The sequence below is a fragment of the Danio rerio genome, chromosome 13 (genome assembly GCF_052040795.2).
Source record: "Danio rerio strain M-AB ecotype USA chromosome 13, GRCz13ab, whole genome shotgun sequence".
NCBI lineage: Eukaryota > Metazoa > Chordata > Actinopteri > Cypriniformes > Danionidae > Danio > Danio rerio.
Genome location: NC_141033.1, coordinates 38,581,913 through 38,600,501, shown reverse-complemented (window position 1 = coordinate 38,600,501; position 18,589 = coordinate 38,581,913). Strand labels below are relative to the sequence as shown.

Genomic DNA, 18,589 nt, shown 5'->3' with positions numbered 1-18,589 from the left:
AGCTTTTTTCGGGCTTTATTAGTTTGCTAATACACGCCTAGCCACCCAGATAGCAAAATACACTGGGGCCAGTTCTTGCCTGCCGGAGACTTACCCCTCAGACTGACTACCTCTGCTGGACCTACCCCGGAGCCTGGACTCATTGCCCGATTCCAGCCCAAGTAAATTGAGCCAGATGCGGCGGCCGAGCGAGCAGGCGCTGCCGCATGCAAGCCGGAATCAGCCCGCGACGCCGCGAGTAGGTTATGTGCGCTGCTGCCCGGAGCTGGCACGATTGAATCTTCATCATATAAAACCCTCACATTTGTTAACGTTATTACAAATATTTTTGTTGATATGACAACAAACGCATGCTACTATGTGAACGCAAAGTGTATCACTGAGTTTAACCTTTGAATAAAGATGCAAACAGCATACATAGCAATTATTTAAATAAAGGACAAAATACATAACAATAAACCTGTATCGATTGCACAAGTATTAAATAATAATACAATTGAATACATTTTGTAGTGCACAAGAATTAAGAAATACGAAAATGACAATAAAACTGCACAATAAAATAAACCCATTTAAGTACGGGGAAAATACAGGAGATCGTTAGCAGTAATTCTCTTTGTGTCTAAATAATAATCTCCACGTTGATCTCCTGTAAGGTTATTTGAACTTGCTTTACAGGACGTCTCTGCATTTTAAGTTTTGGCATGTTATTAAGTAATCTACTGAATTTGCTGTTATAAATCATTATAAGGTTCTTAAAATCGAATCTTATATAACCTAATAGAACTGTAAATGTTAGATATTATTTATTTACATCATTTACTGTTGGCGTTTTATTTGAACAGCTAACATTAAAAAGAATGTAAATTCCTCGTTGCCAGATATAATGAAGGCATCGAATAAACCAAATGAAAACGGAGGCAAAAAAAATTAAATAAACAATTGAATAAAGAATTGAATTAAAATTGAATTAAAATCGGGGGGCGTGGTTGAAGCGTTTGGTTGGAAGCTCGACTCCGCTCATTTTCGCGGCTCCTCCTCTGGCTCCATCAGACAGTCCTTCTGCGCATGTCAAGGCTCCAATTTCAGCAGTCTTTTGCGACAGTTTGTGCCCGTCAAGCAGGCGTTTTGCCCTCAAGGCGTTCAATGGGAAAAGGGGCTGTTGCGTCGTCCATATTTTTTACAGTCATTGGTGTGTACCTACCTGGAGGCCAGCTGGAGAACTTAAAACCCGTGTCTGTTTGATATATCATCTGAGCAATATCACAACTGGGTCGAAAAGTAAAAAAGTTGAGAAATTGCTAATTCTCTTCAAACCCTGGAGAGCAAATGTGCATTTTCTACCCCATTAAAGGCCTTAAGGCGGAATATTTATTTGATTGGTTGTGTTTGATGATGCGAGTCCAGCCATGGTCAATTATAAGCACATGATCCTCTTAAAATTAGTTTTTAAAACTTTACTAATAAAAACAAAATCCACGTAAGTGCTAATATTATATTTTTGGCTCTGTTAAAAGACTGAAACAAAATTTGTAAATTGTATTATGTTATGATGCTCTGTCAATGTCTGTCTTTACAAATTTTATGTTTGAAATCATTTTCACTAGTGTTATTTTAACAGTTGAATTTATGCACTGAACAGGTTTTCTTGTGTGTGCACCTGCTGGCAGGATCGATCTAAATTTTTAAATAAAATTATTTAATTTGAATTCATGTAATTTATAACATCATGTTGTCTTTTTTAATACTGTGAATTACAGTGTGTTAGTATTTAAGGTTGACTGTGGGACTACTGTGTGTTGTTTAATATTTCAATTGTTTGCCTTTCCCTCTTTATCAAGTGACATGTTTACACATAAACCCACTGTGATGCAGGAATAAAATATATATTATGTATAATATCGCATCACTGTGCTTAATATTACTTCACGGATTCCCCCTTCTTTGCTTTTTATCTGCTCAATCAAACTAAAAATACTATGCAAGTGTTCCAGGAAGAACGTCAGTAGACAATACTTGCATTTACATTTGTAACCATTTCAACCTTATAGAGATTAATCACACTCTCACTCTCACTCTCACTCTCTCTCTCTCTCTCTCTTTCACTCACACAATGTCGTCATGGGTGTAAAACATAATGGGTATTTCATACTTGCAACTGCTTTGGTGACAATGGAAATCAAAGGAGTGGCATGACATGACGAGGCTTGTGAGCACAGCTATGCATACAAGGCCACTGTACAGATAGCATGACCAAACTTGCTAAAACTCAGGATAATGTCACATAAGATGAATGTTAAGTCACGACCACAATAAACAGATTATTTCATTTAATTTTTCACAAAAAAAAAAAAAAATTATATATATAAAAAACACAAATATAATGTTGTTCAACATAGCCTGGTTCTTTGATTCAACAAAAAAATGAAATGTTTTCATTCAAACTCCATCTGAAAAATAATAATCATGTGTAAAGTCTAGTTTCTTCACAACACCCTGCTCCACCAGCTCATCAGATACAGCCGCTAATAGGAAACCAAATCCTTCCTTCATTTTTTCATCTTCCTCGTTCTTTTCTTTTGAGGAATAAGCCGGCAATACCTCATCACCCAATGCTGACTCATCTATTTGCAAACTTTCCCCCATAATTTCAGTGACCATACTGGGCATCTTTATGAGACCTCTGTGCTCCTGAAAGGCTTTTTCATCCATCTGAGCTTTTTTGGGCCAAAAACTCGGATGCTGAATCACATCCTGCATGTTTCTTTCTTCAGGCCATCCCAGAGATGAGCCCTCAAACTCCTCAGTGAGGTCTAAATCTGTTTTTTTCGATCCCTCAAAGCTCTCACTGATTGACATCAAAATTTCCACATCCCCATGTTTCTCCTCATCCTCCTCCACAAGCGTCACTTTATCTTGAGACTTGTGTTGAGGCTCTTCATTGTCCTCCTCTGAGGATATGAGTGTAACAGTGGCAACAAAATCTTCATGTGTGTGGGACGTCTGGGGCTCTTTGGCCAGACTGGCTTTAAACCAGATCACATCTTCATTTCTAGGAGTTATCAGAGTAGAGTTCAAAGATGATGGAGGCGTTACAGGGTCAGAGAAGAGCACTTCATCACTACTTACGGATCCTGATGCACACAAACAAACAAACACACACACACACACACACACACACACACACACACACACACACACACACACACACACACACACACACACACACACACACACAAAGGAAAGGTCAAGACTTTTTTCGATCATCTTTGAGTAACATCAAAGTATACAATATGTATATACAAGTATATTCTGAGTTACTGTATATAAAAGCATACATTAAATATTTTAAAAAGCAATATTTACCCAGTTAACTCAATTTTCCAGGAGCCTACAGGTTTCCAAGAGGGTGACCTTTCTAAAGTGACTGAAACCCTCTGACTGACTCTTCTAGTAATATAATCAAAAGAAGTTGGTTGTTCCAAATCTTTGCGTTCTACAATATTGCATCTTTACAATGTCGCAAACTCATTTAATTACCCAAAAAAGGCTAGTTGTGAAAACAAAATGCAGAGAAAAGTATTGAAGGATTCGGACTTCTGCTTTCCAATCCGTCTCTTCATGGACCAGCGTTTTTCCTTTTCATCATCCTGTTTCTCAGGATTTAACTGTGAATTGATTTTAATTAATGAATAAGTTAACACATTGCTTAATATAAGAATGTTCAGTGCATTTGCCTGTCTCTTTATAACTATTTTCAGAAGCCACCAAATTAGGTCAGAGGTCACGGAGACCTTGAGGGGAACTGAGGACAGGAAGCAACTGTTTCTATTGTTATTTATATGAGTTAATACTGTCAAAAATGTCTAAAGTGATTTTGCTATTTTTACGGTTAATTCTTTTAAAGTGATTCTACTTTTTATTCAAGATAGACTTGGTGTAGTAAGAATATAACTGCCTGAATGTAGATTCTACCAGTTTTTAACCAGTTTTGATAAAGACGGCTGAGAGTACACTCAGCCTTGGATAAGAAACAGATTATACTTTATGTGTGTGTGTTCTATTTGTTTTTTGATCCGTTTCACAGGTCTGGAGTCAGCTCTAATCAGTGTAAGGGATGTCTGACGTTTATGCTTAAGGTAATGTTTAGAACTGTACGCACGAACCCCACGTGGAAATGTTCCTAGTCTATCTGTGTTTTAACCAATCAGGTTAGAATATAACCTATATGTATGACGCAGTTAATGACGTTATGTGAGAGTATAATTGTTATTGATTGGTGATTGTGGGCAGAGCGGCCTCGGAACTCATTGCGAGTGTTGAAGCTGGCTTCTGCTGATGAAACTGCAAACTATCTTCAGTAAACTTGATTTATTTATTTAAATCTCTGACTCCGGCTCTTCTTCATCTACCAGACTGGTCATTCTTTGGGTTAAACTGTAAACCATCCCTACATTATAAAACAGAGAATCTCACTGGTCAGTCAGTTCATCACAGCAACTGGATCTGATCAGCAGATCAGTGCTAAAACGGGCAAAGAAGATCTGATTAAATATGTCTTTTTCGACATGCAGTGTCTTAATATCTCAATAATAAAGAGAATTTGAACTGAATGCCCTGCAGTCACTAAACTTCTCACCAGCAGAAAGACTCACACCTGACCTTTACTGAGGAACATGCTGTGTGGTTAGTAAATTAGTTCACAGGTTACTGCGATATAAGCAAGTTCAATTTGTTTGAGTCAGAGGGCAAATGTTGTTCATTGTCAAACTGAGGAAAGACTGAACCCAAAGTGTGTAAAGAATTCAGTGAAAGTTAAAAAACAGGAAGGCTCATGGTGAGTGGGACGTATTATACAGCAGGACTTTTATAAAGCTACATGACACTGCTGTTCTCTAATTTTATTATGATATAAAAACAATAAAACACGATAAAATTATTTTCACTATGAAATACACTCACTGGCCACTTTAATTGGTACACTATTCTAACTGCTCATTAATGCAAATTTCTAATCAGCCAATCCCATGGCAGCAGCTCAATGCATTTAAGCATGTAGACATGGTCGAGACGATCTGCTGCAGTTCAAACCGAGCATCAGAATGGGGAAGAAAAGTGATTTAAGTGACTTTGAACTTGGCATGGTTATTGGTGGCAGACGGGCTGGTCTGAGTATTTCAGAAACTGCTGATCTCCTGGGATTTTCACACACAACCATCTCTAGGGTTTTCAGAGAATGGTCAGAAAAAGAGAAAATATCCAGTGAGCGGCGGTTCTGTGGGCACAAATGCCTTGCTGATGCCAGAAATCAGAGGAGAATGGTCATTTTTGTGCAGGTCATACTGAGTTGTCATTTCCAGTGCACTTTATCAATCTAACCCAAAACCTCAAAAACAAACAGCATCCTTCAAAACAATCCACATTTAAAACTACAGCCTTGTGCCAACAAACACATAAAGTAAGTGCTGATTTTTTTTTTATCTTTTTTTTAATCAAAATAGCATAATTCAAGGAAACAAAACATGTCAGACAATTATAAACACAAAAATAGATGCTATTATAAAAGATATTGCAATTTCAATGTTTGTGCACTAACCACATTGTCAGTCCAAATCAGCATTAATTAAAACTTAAAAATTAGGATTTGTAAAAGATATTATTATTATTATTATTATTATTACTACTACTACTACTACTACTACTGCTACTACTACATTTTATTAAATGTCTATACATTAAATATTCATTAATATTATTAGTAGTAGTACTATTATTATTATAATAGCAGAGTGATATTAGCCACAGCCATATCATCCTGCAGCCCAAGACTGGTTACTCACTGAAGCTAAGCAAGGCTGAGCCTAGTCTGGCCCTGGATGAAAGACCACGTGGAAAAACTAGGTTGCTGTTAATATAGTAATTCATACTATATTAAGTGAAAGAAACGGACAGTTAAATTAAATGTAAAATATTAAGTAAAATATTAAGCATTAAAAATATATAAACAGTAAATAAAATTACAAAAATTGAAATCATAATGCAAAAAAAATCTAAACAAAATATAAATGACAAGTAAATAAAACAAAAAACAAAAGCTCCATAGAATATTTGAAAATATAATAATCATCATACAACAAAATAACTTAAACAGAAATAAAAACTAAAACTAAATGGACTTAAAAAACAAAAGCACAATAAATACTGTGGGAAGTTTCTTCTGTGCATTTTATTTCCTTATTTTGACACTTGAAGCCGATGCCTCAAAGTAACATGGGCTTTCAGTCAAGTTTCACAGATGTGACTACAGGTTATATTGGCTTACCTTCATATGTTATTCGTTTGGTTTTGGTCTGATTACAGACTGACTCGCAGCAATCACAGACAGAATCTGGACCAAACAAAGAGATCCATCTAGAAATCGAGAGTGGCAGAAAAGAAAAATATGGTAAGAGAAGAACATCTGAGGTGAACATTTATAATGGAAAACAAGACTTATAGTATATAAGCTTAGACTTTTAATGGTAGGTGTAAAAGAGCAATCTCATCACACAGAAAAGAGCCATTCGTGATCTCTACAATACTGGTGCACAGGAATTTTGTTAACCTTGCGTTCTCATGGCTGTAAAAACAGGACTTCAGCATTGAATTAGGACCTCCGGCGGAAACAGACAGCTCACAATGCAGCGAGACCTAACAAAAGATATGTTATGAAAAAGAGTGCACAATAAACTATTGTATGGTCTTCAAAGTAAAATTTTTAAAAAGTCAAAGAAATGTATAGACACACCTGAGCATCTGGTGACTCAATGAACTGAAAAGCACCAAAGGAGAACAGAACGACATTGTCTTCCCTGGAAAAGTGGTATCTTGCTGCACCTGGACTTATCCGGCTTTCACGCAAACACCTGGATGCGTGTGTGTGTGTGTGTGTGTAAGACTGGGTGTGTGATAAATTGCCCACTGAAGATAGCGTTTTGCTGCACTCACCCGTAGTTGTCTATGATGTTGTATTTGTTTGTCTGACTCATAGTGTTGACTGTGGCCGCATAACAGTTGTTGATAAACAGTTTGACGCCTGTGTAATGATGTCGGGTGGAGAGTTGAACATTCACCTTCTGGCCCAACATGAACACAGCAGACCTGACTGGAGATGACCAGGAGTCTACAATACACAAACACACAATATGGAGATACAGGTCAAACTGTATCTATGGTCAATACTGTATTTACAGTAGTTGTTTAATGTTTTTTTTATAGCCCATAATCTAAATATCACCATATACAGCTAAGCAAATCAATAAATGTGAATCAGTTTTGCACTTACAGTGCATTACATCATCATCCTGCATTCCATCCCTGACTTGTAATGCTTGATGTCATTTGTTGCAATACCATTAAGGGATAGTTCACCTTAAACTTAACATTCCCTCATCAGTTACTCACTCTTTACTTGTTCCAAACCTTTAACTTCCATAGTATTTGTTTTTTTTCTATATGGACTAAGATGGTTACAGGTTTTCAGCTGTCTACAAAATACTTTCATTAGTGTTTGTAACCATATACAGAGAGAGTAAATAGGAAATATTTTTTTCATTTTGGGGTGAAGTATTCATTTGAGTGCAATATATACAGTTAAAGTGAAAATTATTAGCCCCCCTGTTTATTTAAGCATAAGAGACAAGAGAGGCACCTCCGACAGAGTTCCGAAATGGTGTACTGAAGTGGGTCAGCCATCTGTTGGCGCCAAAAGAGGATACATTCCAGGTAATCGTTTTGTTAACAGTAACAGTCCACAATTCTCAGCGAAGAATAAAGTAAAAGACTTGTTTTGTTCTTGTAGTTGTTGTGATGTATTTTTTCTTCACTGGATTTAGTTTATTAATAAAAGTGTATTTTATTAATTTTCTTCACTAGAGTGCACATTGGCTTCATTTGCAGAACCCATCAAGACACCTTGTGTGGTAAGGTATGAATCTTATTCCTTGCACAACATTACAAAAGATAGCCCTAAACAAAACTCTAGCTAAGAAATATAGTCAAGAGAGAATTCTGATTTCTTTATTTAATTAGGGTATTAAAAGGCATGCATCTAGCACACTAGTTAACACTAATACCCTAGTTAAGCCGTTAAATGTCACTTTGAGCTGAATACTAGCTTAAGAATATCTAGTGAAATATGATGTACTGTCATCATGGCACAGATTAAAAAAATGAGTTTTTAGAAAAACTATTATGTTTAGATATGTATTAAGTAAATGTTTCCATTAAACAGAAATTGGGGACAAAAAATATATAGGGGGGCTAATAATTCTGACTTAAACTGTACACCTGACAAAAGTCTTGTCGCCTATCCAAGTTTTAGGAACAAATAACAACTTGATTTGAGTTTTTGCAGGACTCCCAGAGTTCATCAAGATTCTTTGGATCATCTTCAATGCCTCCTTCATCTTACCCCAGACATGCTTAATAATGTTCCTATCTGGTGCCTGGACCGAACAATCTTGGAGCACCTTCACCTTCTTTGCTTTCAGGAAATTTTAATGTGGAGGCAGAAGTATGAGAAGGAGCATGATCCTGCTGATGAATTTGCCCTCTCCTATGGTTTGTATGTAATGGGCAGCACAAATGTCTTGATACCTCAGGCTGTTAATGTGCAGATCTCTCACACATCCCTATACTGAATGTAATCCCCCATCAAACTTGACTGATTTCTGTGACAATCTTGGGTCCATGCGGGTTCCAGTTGATCTTCTACAGCACTTGTGATGATTGGGGTGCAGTTAAAAAATGCATTAATCCGAACTTTTCCAAATGATCGACTAGAAGTCAAGTTGTTATTTGTTGCTCTAACAACTGGGATCAACGACAAGACTTGCAAAAGGCAAAAGTATCCCCTCCTGTGAAATTGTAATTCAATCAAATATTTCTGAAGTAATGCTTAACATAGCAAGGACATTTTCACATTACTTCCTAATCATTTTTTTCTTTTGGAGAAAGTCTCATTTCTTTAAGTTTGGCTATAAAAGACTTCAGTTAAATCTCACAACATTTTCTTTAAAAAAATGTAAAGATCAATATTATTAATCCACTTACTGTGAGTAATTATAATATGTTTTAACTGGTTACAGAACAAATCGCTGTTGTCTAATGACTTGCCTAATTAACCTAACTTGTAGGTAACCTAATTAGTCAAGCCTTTAATTTGCACTTTACGCTGAATACTAGTATCTAGCAAAATAAAATGTTATGTAGCATCATATTTATAACATATAGCATCAACTTAACAATAAGTGTGGTGGGAAAAAAAAACTCTTCTCTCAATTAAAAGCCAGTTGGGAAATATTGGAAGAAATTTTCAGGAGAGCTAAGAATTTTCCCTACAAAATATGAATATAGTTGAGCACACCTTCAATTGTGTATACAAATCTATGGGATTCAAATACATCAAATCAGCCAATCCCATGGCAGCAGCTCAATGCATTTAGGATTGTAGTGAAAGATTCGGATTTCTGCTTTCCAGTCCATCTCATCATGGACCAGCGTTTTTCCTTTTCATCATCCTGTTTCTCAGTATTTAACTGTGAATTGATTTGAATTAATGAATAAGTTAACACATTGCTTAATACAAGAATGTTCAGTGGATTTGCCTGTCTCTTTATAACTATTTTCAGAAGCCACCAAACTAGGTCAGAGGTCACAGAGACCTTGAGTGGAACTGAGGACTGAGGACAGGAAGCAACTGTTTCTATTGTTATTTCGACAAGTTAATACTGTCTAAAATGTCTAAAGTGATTTTTCTATTTTTATGGTTAATTCTTTTAAAGTGATTCTACTTTTTATTCAAGATAGACTTGGTGTAGTATGAATATAACTGCCTGAATGTAGATTCTACCGGTTTTTAACCAGTTTTGATAAAGACGGCTGAGAGTACACACAGCCTTGGATAAGAAACAGATTATACTTTAAGTGTGTGTGTTCTATTTGATTGTTGATCCGTTTCACAGGTCTGGAGTCAGCTCTAATCAGTGTAAGGGATGTCTGACATTTATGCTTAAGATATTGTTTAGAACTGTACGCACAAACCCCATGTGGAAATTTTCCTAGTCTATCTGTGTTTTAACCAATCAGGTTAGAACACCTATATGTATGACGCAGTTAATGACGTTATGTGAGAGTATAATTGTTATTGATTGGTGATTGTGGGTAGAGCGGCCTCGGAACTCATTGCGAGTGTTGAAGCTGGCTTCTGCTGATGTAACTGCAAACTATCTTCAGTAAACTTGATTTATTTATTTAAATCTCTGACTCCGGCTCTTCTTCATCTACCAGACTGGTCATTCTTTGGGTCAATCTGTAAACTATCCCTACAGTAGACATGTTCAAACTGAGCAGCAGAATGGATAAGAAAGGTGATTTAAGTGACTTTAAACATGGCATTTGTGTTGATGACACACTTGCTGGTCTAAAATGTTAAAAACTGCTGGTGTACTGAAAGATAAAGAGAACGATCAGGAAAAAGTGGTGATCCTGTGGGAGACCATGACTTGTTGACTCCAGAGATCAGATGAGAATGAAAAGCAGAAAAGCAGTCAAACTTTAAAACATGTGATGAGTAGGAACAATCAAAAGTTGAAAACAGCAAGAAATGTGCTTATTCATTTTGCTTACTTAAATTAGATTTTATTGAGATGTTTTTGGATGTATTTTAACTTTTTCCTGTTATTACTTGAGTTCTATAATAGAGAAACTGTCAAAAAAAATCTCTTCAGAGAAAAAAAAGACTGTATATAGAGTCATGCAGACTAGTAAAAAATATTATACAAGTCTGTTGATGTGTTCCCTCTTACATTGTATTGCTTTTGTTATTGAATAAAATAACTGTGCGCACTCTTGCCGTGTGATCTGTCCACATGTCTTACCATCCATCAGCTGAATGGAGAAGTCGTCACCAGATCTCCCCCTGATGATTTTCCGCAATGGTGTCTGCCATGTTGGCTTCAAAACATCTCTAAAGAGCAACACACAGATAGTGTTTGTACAGCGTTTGTCCTCTGAACTGAACTGAAGAATTGAACAAGCAAACGAAGAAAAACAATTACAGCCATAAAACAAAACAACAAAAAAGGCCGTTAAAAATTCTGTTTCTCTGGGTTTCCTATAATAGACTTGGGTTTGAGTTAAAAAAAATCTTTATTAGAATTATTATATTTGTCAATAACATCTTTAAAATAAATTTTAAAAATAGAGAATTCATTCAGAAAAAGGCAACTGGTCACAATAACAAATTATTTATTTGTTGTAAATGCAATCAGGTTAATTCGATCAAATACTTCTTTCTCTTGATATTGAGCTGTCTAAAATGAATGTAGGCAATCTGAAAAGATGCCACCTGTATGCCAAAAAAAGATCTACATGGCAATATTTTTATTCACATCTAAAAAAAATGTAATCGGTAGTTTAACACATAACACGATCATTGAATGACATAAAACTATCATTTAGAGCATTTTTGGATACAATTCACAAATAGGGCTACGGTGCCATGTTTAATGTATTTTAAACACAGTAGGCTAACGTTACATGTATTAGTTTTTAGACAACACAATGTTTTATGATCAGAAGACCTAAGAAATACATTTTTATTTATTACCCTTCTCTCTTTATTAACCTTAGCATAGTTATTATTAATATGTAACCTCAGTCAAAACAAATGTTCGCTTTATCATTCATGCAACTTTATTCAACGTGAATGTTACCTTTCACGTGTATGTTAATTTTGTGGTTGTTGGCAGAACTAACTAAACATTTCATGTTTCGTACGTTAAGCCAAGGTATTTTTAGATAACAACTCTAAAATCCAAAACCTACAATTAAAACGTGTTTGTTTCATGGTTTGTTTACCTGGTGTATCGGCATTCCACCCCCACTTTGACACTCAGACGATGACGAGTGTTTCGGTCTGGTCGGGCCCGGGGCAAATAACGAAGCACATACTTATAAACCACATAATCGGGAAATACCTGACAAATGGAGATTAACATAATTACGATTGATTTAGAGCTGAAAAAAATAAAACAAAAAAACATTATTAAATTCTTTCCAAATGACGGTCACCTGTTTTTCTCCTTGGCAGTCGGTGAGCGCGTAGGTGAAGAGCAGCTCGCTGTTCGGCTCGAGCACGCCGTTACTTCTACAGGTTTCTCCGAGAGTCAGCTCCTCCGACACGGCCGAGAAACCGTAGAAACGTTTCTTAACCCTTAACTCAAAACCGGTGCTCGAGCAAGACACAGATACGTCTGAAAGCAGGTTGAATTTGGGCAGGTAATCCTCTCCAGGTAGGACCACAGCAGGTTGTCTGCCACGGATCCGCAGGACAGGCACCTGCCTCCTGTTTGTGAACGAATCCCGCACTAGAAGTTTCCCGGAGACAGGTCGAGTTTGTGGGCGACCGACTCTCTCATCTAACCCAGATGAGCCGCTGTTCAGTGTTGGGCTGGAGAAAATGACAAGAATCGAACCTAGAAGTGCGCGAGTAATGCGGTTCATATCAATGACCTGTGTATCTGTAAATTATTTTTCTTGTGCTTTACAACTTTTTTAAGCTTTACGTATATTTTATGTATAGTTTATGCTACAGGTGAAAGCTTCACAACTAGAAAGTCTTTTGAAAGAGGTTCGGTTGATGAACAGGTGATTATTTGTAATTTCCGCTGGACAGCAGATGGCGCTACAAAGCTAAAAGAAAATATGCAGAACCCCCACACACATCCAAACCAACTACTAACTGATATTTTACCCTACCCATCAGATTATGCTAGCAACACTGTATTTGAATGGTTCTGAGGTAAGGAGTAGCTTCATATCAGACTGCTCCACATTAAAATTTACACTTGGTAGCTAAATCTGATGGGTAGCACATTGCGTTGTCAAAATGTGTTATCTACTTTTTGAATGGGAGGTAGGACAATCTGACAAGGTTGGACACCGAACCGAACCAATTAATGCTAAACTCGGCAGGACCCCTCTGTAGATTGGCAGTCACCTACCCCAACCCTAAAACTACTCCTTACAGTTACGAATAAACTACTGCGTCACATACACCAAAGCTTTATAACATTTCTATAATTATTGAACATTTACATTTTAAAGAGGACAGCATTTAAACATTTTCAGATTATTACTGTTTATGTGTTTACTAGTGAATGTTTGTCATATTATGTATTTATGTTAATTTCTGTAACGAAATTGTGAAACTATATTAGGTATATTGATGATTATGTTACTTAATCATATTGTTCATCCACCACGTAAAGTACATCCCAGCAGCTTTAACATGAATATTTAGTGTGACTACCTTGAAATATAATGCAGTCTCTTTTGATAAATGAGGAAATTATTTTGTTGGTTAAAGATGCACGGCTTACTGGACTTACACGGTTTATTATAATTATGTTTAAATAAAATCAAATCAAAAGGTGCACATGAAAGGCACCAGTCAATGAACCAGTGATTCTTCACGCTTTGTGTTTGTGCATGAAATTAAAACAGAACACAGTCCAATTACATAAAGAAGTTTTTTTTTTTTAAAGTTCTGTCAGTATTTACAATAAACATACATACATATATATATATATATATATTTAATAAGCACAATATAAATACACAACAAGGTCAGCATGTCTATAAAGGTCATATACACACATTGTACATTTTGTAGCTGTGAAGTATTTTGGTGGTGTTTATGATTTTTGACGAAACATTCTCTCAGTAAACCCAGCATCCACGTCCATCTGCTGAGGCAAAAGGCAGCTTCCAGATCTCTATTTATATACATTTCTTACATTTTATCTCAGCAATTAGATGTAAACTTCAGGTTGATGACAGCATGTCAGGCAACTGTTTATAAAACTTAACAGTCAAAATTCCTTCAGAGCACACAAGGAGACCTTACAGTACCATCTTTAAATTCACATTTATCAGAGAAACGGCCATGGCATTTACTCATAAAGACACAGACTTCACATATAACAGAACTGCTTCTTTATGTGCACAATCACGCTATTAGTCACCACTTTCTCTCACACAAAAAAAACACACAGACATGGATACTTCCTGTTGGAAACAAAAATACTGCACCACTGAACGTTATAACTCTTCCAATTGTTACTGAGTCTTTGGCACAGCTGCATAGATTTAGTAAACCAATGCTCCTATAAGCTGTGACTGTTAAACCTACTGGTGTTAATTACTAGAATCTCATTTGATCAGGTTTTAGAAAAATCTCAGTCAATATAATGCTATAAATAAATACAGAACAATAAAAAAACTGACAGACAATAAAGTGTCATCTTCCTCAGGCTAAAGGCCTTCAGCTCGTCTTTAAAGTGATTTTTTTTGTTCCATTATAAGTATTTCACCCCAGTGCAAAAACATTCACAACATTGAGGATAAAATGCCCTCAGATGACTGCAACTCAACATTTCCCTCACATTCATAATCTCAAACAAACACAAACAAAACAAATCAGATGTTGTAGTTAACTGTATAACTGAACCTCCCATTGTTTCTTGTTTTGATCAAGGAGAGCTGTAACTCAGTGAAAGCAGCACTCAATGCCTGGAGTTGTAATGATCTTATAAAATCCAGCTGTCGTAACAGTAGTGCAGATATATAAGGGTCAAATCCATCCTTCATTGGTCTGGTTACCAGACCGTGTGAGGAAAGCTGAGCTGGTAGAGTTCCTCATGGCAGTGGTTGAGACGTATTTGGGCGCCCTCTGTTGGCCAGAATAACAACAGTCAAGCTGGTTTTTCATGCTGTGATATCAGGCTTCAAGACCTCCATCTCATCCTCCTCTTCTTCATTCCTGCAAGATGAGAAACAACTCTTATTTTCCATGACTAAGGATGCTTTTTTAACCTAACAGTTAATTAAACCTAACACAATACTGTAAAATAGAATTTAGTGTAGCTAAATGCAGTGCGATGTCAAAACAAATGTGATAGAATTTTACAAAACAATATTTTTCCTAAATAAATGTGTTCAGGGAAAAGAAAGCATCATTAAAATGTCTGAAAGTGAACAGCTGTTTTACTGTTGCATTAAATAAATCATACATTTTACAATTAAACAAAAAGTATAGAACTACCAGTCAGATGGCGTTACGGTGTGGAGTTTGCATGTTCTCTCAGTGTTTGTTTGGGTTTCCTCCAGGTGCTCCGGTTTCCCCCACAATCAAAAGACATGCGCTATGGGTGAATTGGGTAAGCTAAATTGTCTGTAGTGCATGTGTGTGAATGGAAGTGTTTGGGTGTTTCCCAGTGATGGGTTGCAGCTGGAAGGGCATCCGCGGCATAAAACATATACTTTGCAGCATCAAAGTATGAAACGTGACCATTCATGCTCACTGTGCATATTTTTCTGGCATGCATAATTGCCATCTACCAGTCGCATAATGATCATATGATAGGAGATTGACGAATCAAGGAAGGATATGCAAAATTCCAGACGCCCAGTCAGAAAGTGATTGTGGATAGTAATGTTTCCATTTTCAAAAATTTGTGTTTGTCCGTTTAAACTGAAACCGAATACCTGCATTTCCTAACTAAAACAGGGTCTTCAGCATTTTTAAAAGGCTCCGTTTTCACGATTTGAAGATGCTGTAGTTTTGAATATAGATGTCACCTTAACAAAACATACAGTTAAAGGTGCTGTATGTAAGTTTTTGACTTTTCTAAAGCATAAAAATACCATGATATGTTTGCAGATATTTAGGAAACATGCCAAGTGGACATTCTTATTTATCTGAAAAACAACGCTGAAGTCAGATATTCTGCTTTGAAAATGGGTGTTACGTGCTGGAACGTCTCTCTTTGTTTTGGTTGCTTTAACCCACCCAATGCCAGTTTAGCCGATTATAATTCAGCACCCGGGTTGTCTTGAAAACCGTGTATTTTATTCATTCAGACAGGGTTCTCAAAGGCTGCATGTACACTGCACTGTTCAAGTGACTCAATTCCATTTTTTTTGTCATGTGGCACAGATTGGATATGGCCTGTGTACGTGTAAGCAGAGAGAAAGAACAGAAGAGAATGGAAAAAAAAAAAACGCATTGATTTAGATTTACTCAAATCAGACTTAGGCCTTGATCATATGTGGAAATCTATCCAATATGAATCAGATCTGTGTCCTTGTGTCAGCAGTGTAAGCAGGTAAATCAGATTTTCACCTGTCAATGCAAGTCGCGAACCATTAAAAACCATAGAGAATGACGTCAAGTCTTACGCTTTCATTTCAGAACAGACTTAAGCAGAGTCCCAAACCTTCAATCTCATACACAAGGACTAAAACAGCTTTTATATTGTAGCACATGTATTTAAGCATGTTAATGAGAGAGCAAGAGAGAGTGCGCGAGTGAGCGCAATATCCGCCACGAAACCAATATAAACTGATATAAAACTATTACATTCTCACAATCATAAATCATGCCATGGACATTACATTAAGCCCACTGGTTTAACAAGGCTTAGATTAAAAGAAGATGGCCAAATGAAAACTTTGTCTGAAACTATACTAAACCAGCTTGTCAAAAAGAATTTTAAAAAATGAAACCCTGCAAACAGATTAAATACAGGAATGGAGAAAAGTGCGCTCTTTTATTATCAGCAGTCAGTCAGCGCCTGCTCTTTTATTCTTGATCATAGCGCCTTTGCCATGTGCTGTGTAAATGCAGACAATCAGATACGAATCACTTTTAAAAGAGGATGCAAGCCGGTCATCCAAAAAAATCAGATACAGTCACAAAATCAGACTTGATCATCAAAATCTGCAGTGTAAATACAGCCAAAGTGTGCATCCGTGATTGAAATGTGACCTCCGGTGGACAGTTACAGCTTCTGATATGAGACGCAGATTTGGAGCTGCACATGAGGTGGTTATTAATAAGTAAATAATATAAATATTACAAGAGTAAACATTATGTGAGCAGGTTACATTGTAAACCTATGTCCTAACAACCTGCTGTGACAGGATTTGCAGTGATAAGCAATTGGGCTGTTTGCACCAGACAAAACATGACAGAATATTAAATACAGTCAATCAGAAGCACAGAATATGCACTTACTGCACTCCAACAAAATGGTGAGGTTATGGTAATGCCAGTTACCTTACCTAATGTTAATGCTAATTACCCTAGCTTGCCTAACTTGCCAAATTAACCTAGTTAAGCCTTTAAATTGCACTTTATGATGAATATTAGTGTATTGAAATAGATCGAGTAAAATATTATGTACTGTCATCATGCAAATATAAAAGAAATCAGTTATTAGAAATGAGTTATTAAAACTATTATGTTAAGAAATGTTTAAAAAAATCTCCGTTATAAAGAAATAAAAACATATATAAAGCTAATAATTCAGGAGGGCTATTAATTTGACTTCAATTCTATGTGTATTAAAACAATAATGCACTAGTGTAAATGGCACCCTAGTGTATTTCCTACCGCAAGAGCAGCTGTAATTGTTTGTTGTTGTACTCCCGGCGCTCTTCATCGATGGGATACGTCATAAAGATGAGCAGGCCCAGAGCAATCAGTGACACAGGAGCAGCCGAAACCAACAACTTCAGTGTCAGATTCACAGAGTCAGACTGAACGCAAACACCTGTCTCATAACCTGCAAAGCTGAGCCGAGGGAAAACAGAACAGATGGAAATATGAAAGGCCAGAATGTGTATCGCATAACATGTGCTGACAACATCAGACTCATGAAAGGGGTTTTAAATGCACAAAGAGGAAGGTTACCTTAATGCTAGTGTTGATACGCCGAGGGACACTCCAGAGGCAAACTTGGTGAAGAAAACATAGAAGGAGTAGAAAATAGCCTCATGGCCTTGAGATGTAGGATTCTGGAGTTTGAAGTCGTCAACCACATCTGGAAGCATAGACCTGAAACAGATGCAAGTTTAAGCCTTTGTCAGTTCACGATACAAAGCAGATCTTCACCTACACACTCCATGTGGATTAATGATGTTTTTCACTTCATAAAACTGGAACAAATTAGACACTTTCTGAAGAGTTCTTCCAAAACTTTTATAGCAGTTGGGTTTCTCTCCTTGAATATAAGGAACTGTATACTCCCTGCATACTGCATGTTAATTTTTTACATTCTTCACTACTGTGTGACAGCTCATTTGACCAGGTTTTATATATTTTTAATAATACAGTGTTTTTAATATTGAGACATCAACACAATTCGAGCATTTTTGGCTCAATACACCAACACAACTGATTTGAAATTAAACAAACCAGGCAAACCAATGCAAACTTTATTTATAGAGCACAATTTTATACAACTGTAGTTGATCCAAAGTGCCTTACAATGAAATAAAATATTTACGAAAATAAAATCAAACTTGTATTAAAAATGTAAGAAAATAAAATATACGTGTATATATGTAATACTAAAATACAGATAAGAAATCACATGTATGAGTCACTCAAAGGCAAGGGAGTAAAAATATGTCTTTAAGTTAGATTTAAAAGTATCCAAGGATAGAGAAATCCTGATGTTCAATGGGATCGTTGGGGCCG

General features: G+C 36.4%; 2 protein-coding genes across 5 annotated transcripts in view; both read right to left on the bottom strand.

Annotated features, from left to right (window-relative positions):
* Window positions 1-2,315: 2,315 nt before the first annotated feature.
* si:ch211-67f13.7 lies at window positions 2,316-12,712 on the bottom strand. Of its 2 annotated transcripts, none has more exon segments than NM_001430887.1 (8): window positions 2,316-3,134; window positions 6,323-6,411; window positions 6,605-6,690; window positions 6,788-6,905; window positions 6,988-7,162; window positions 10,920-11,008; window positions 11,902-12,020; window positions 12,115-12,705. In NM_001430887.1, coding segments are annotated over 8 exon segments (1,803 nt in total). In that variant the 5' UTR covers window positions 12,547-12,705; the 3' UTR covers window positions 2,316-2,439.
* An 848-nt stretch (window positions 12,713-13,560) lies between these two features.
* mfsd2aa (MFSD2 lysolipid transporter A, lysophospholipid a) overlaps window positions 13,561-18,589 on the bottom strand; it is a 62,345-nt gene continuing 57,316 nt past the window's right edge. For 2 of the 3 annotated variants that reach the window (XM_087277851.1, XM_087277852.1), the window contains 3 exons: window positions 17,801-17,944; window positions 17,501-17,680; window positions 13,561-14,866 (listed from right to left, as the gene is read on the bottom strand). In XM_087277851.1, the coding sequence (XP_087133977.1) occupies window positions 14,812-14,866; window positions 17,501-17,680; window positions 17,801-17,944 (379 nt within the window). In that variant the 3' untranslated portion in view covers window positions 13,561-14,811. 3 annotated transcript variants of the gene reach the window in all.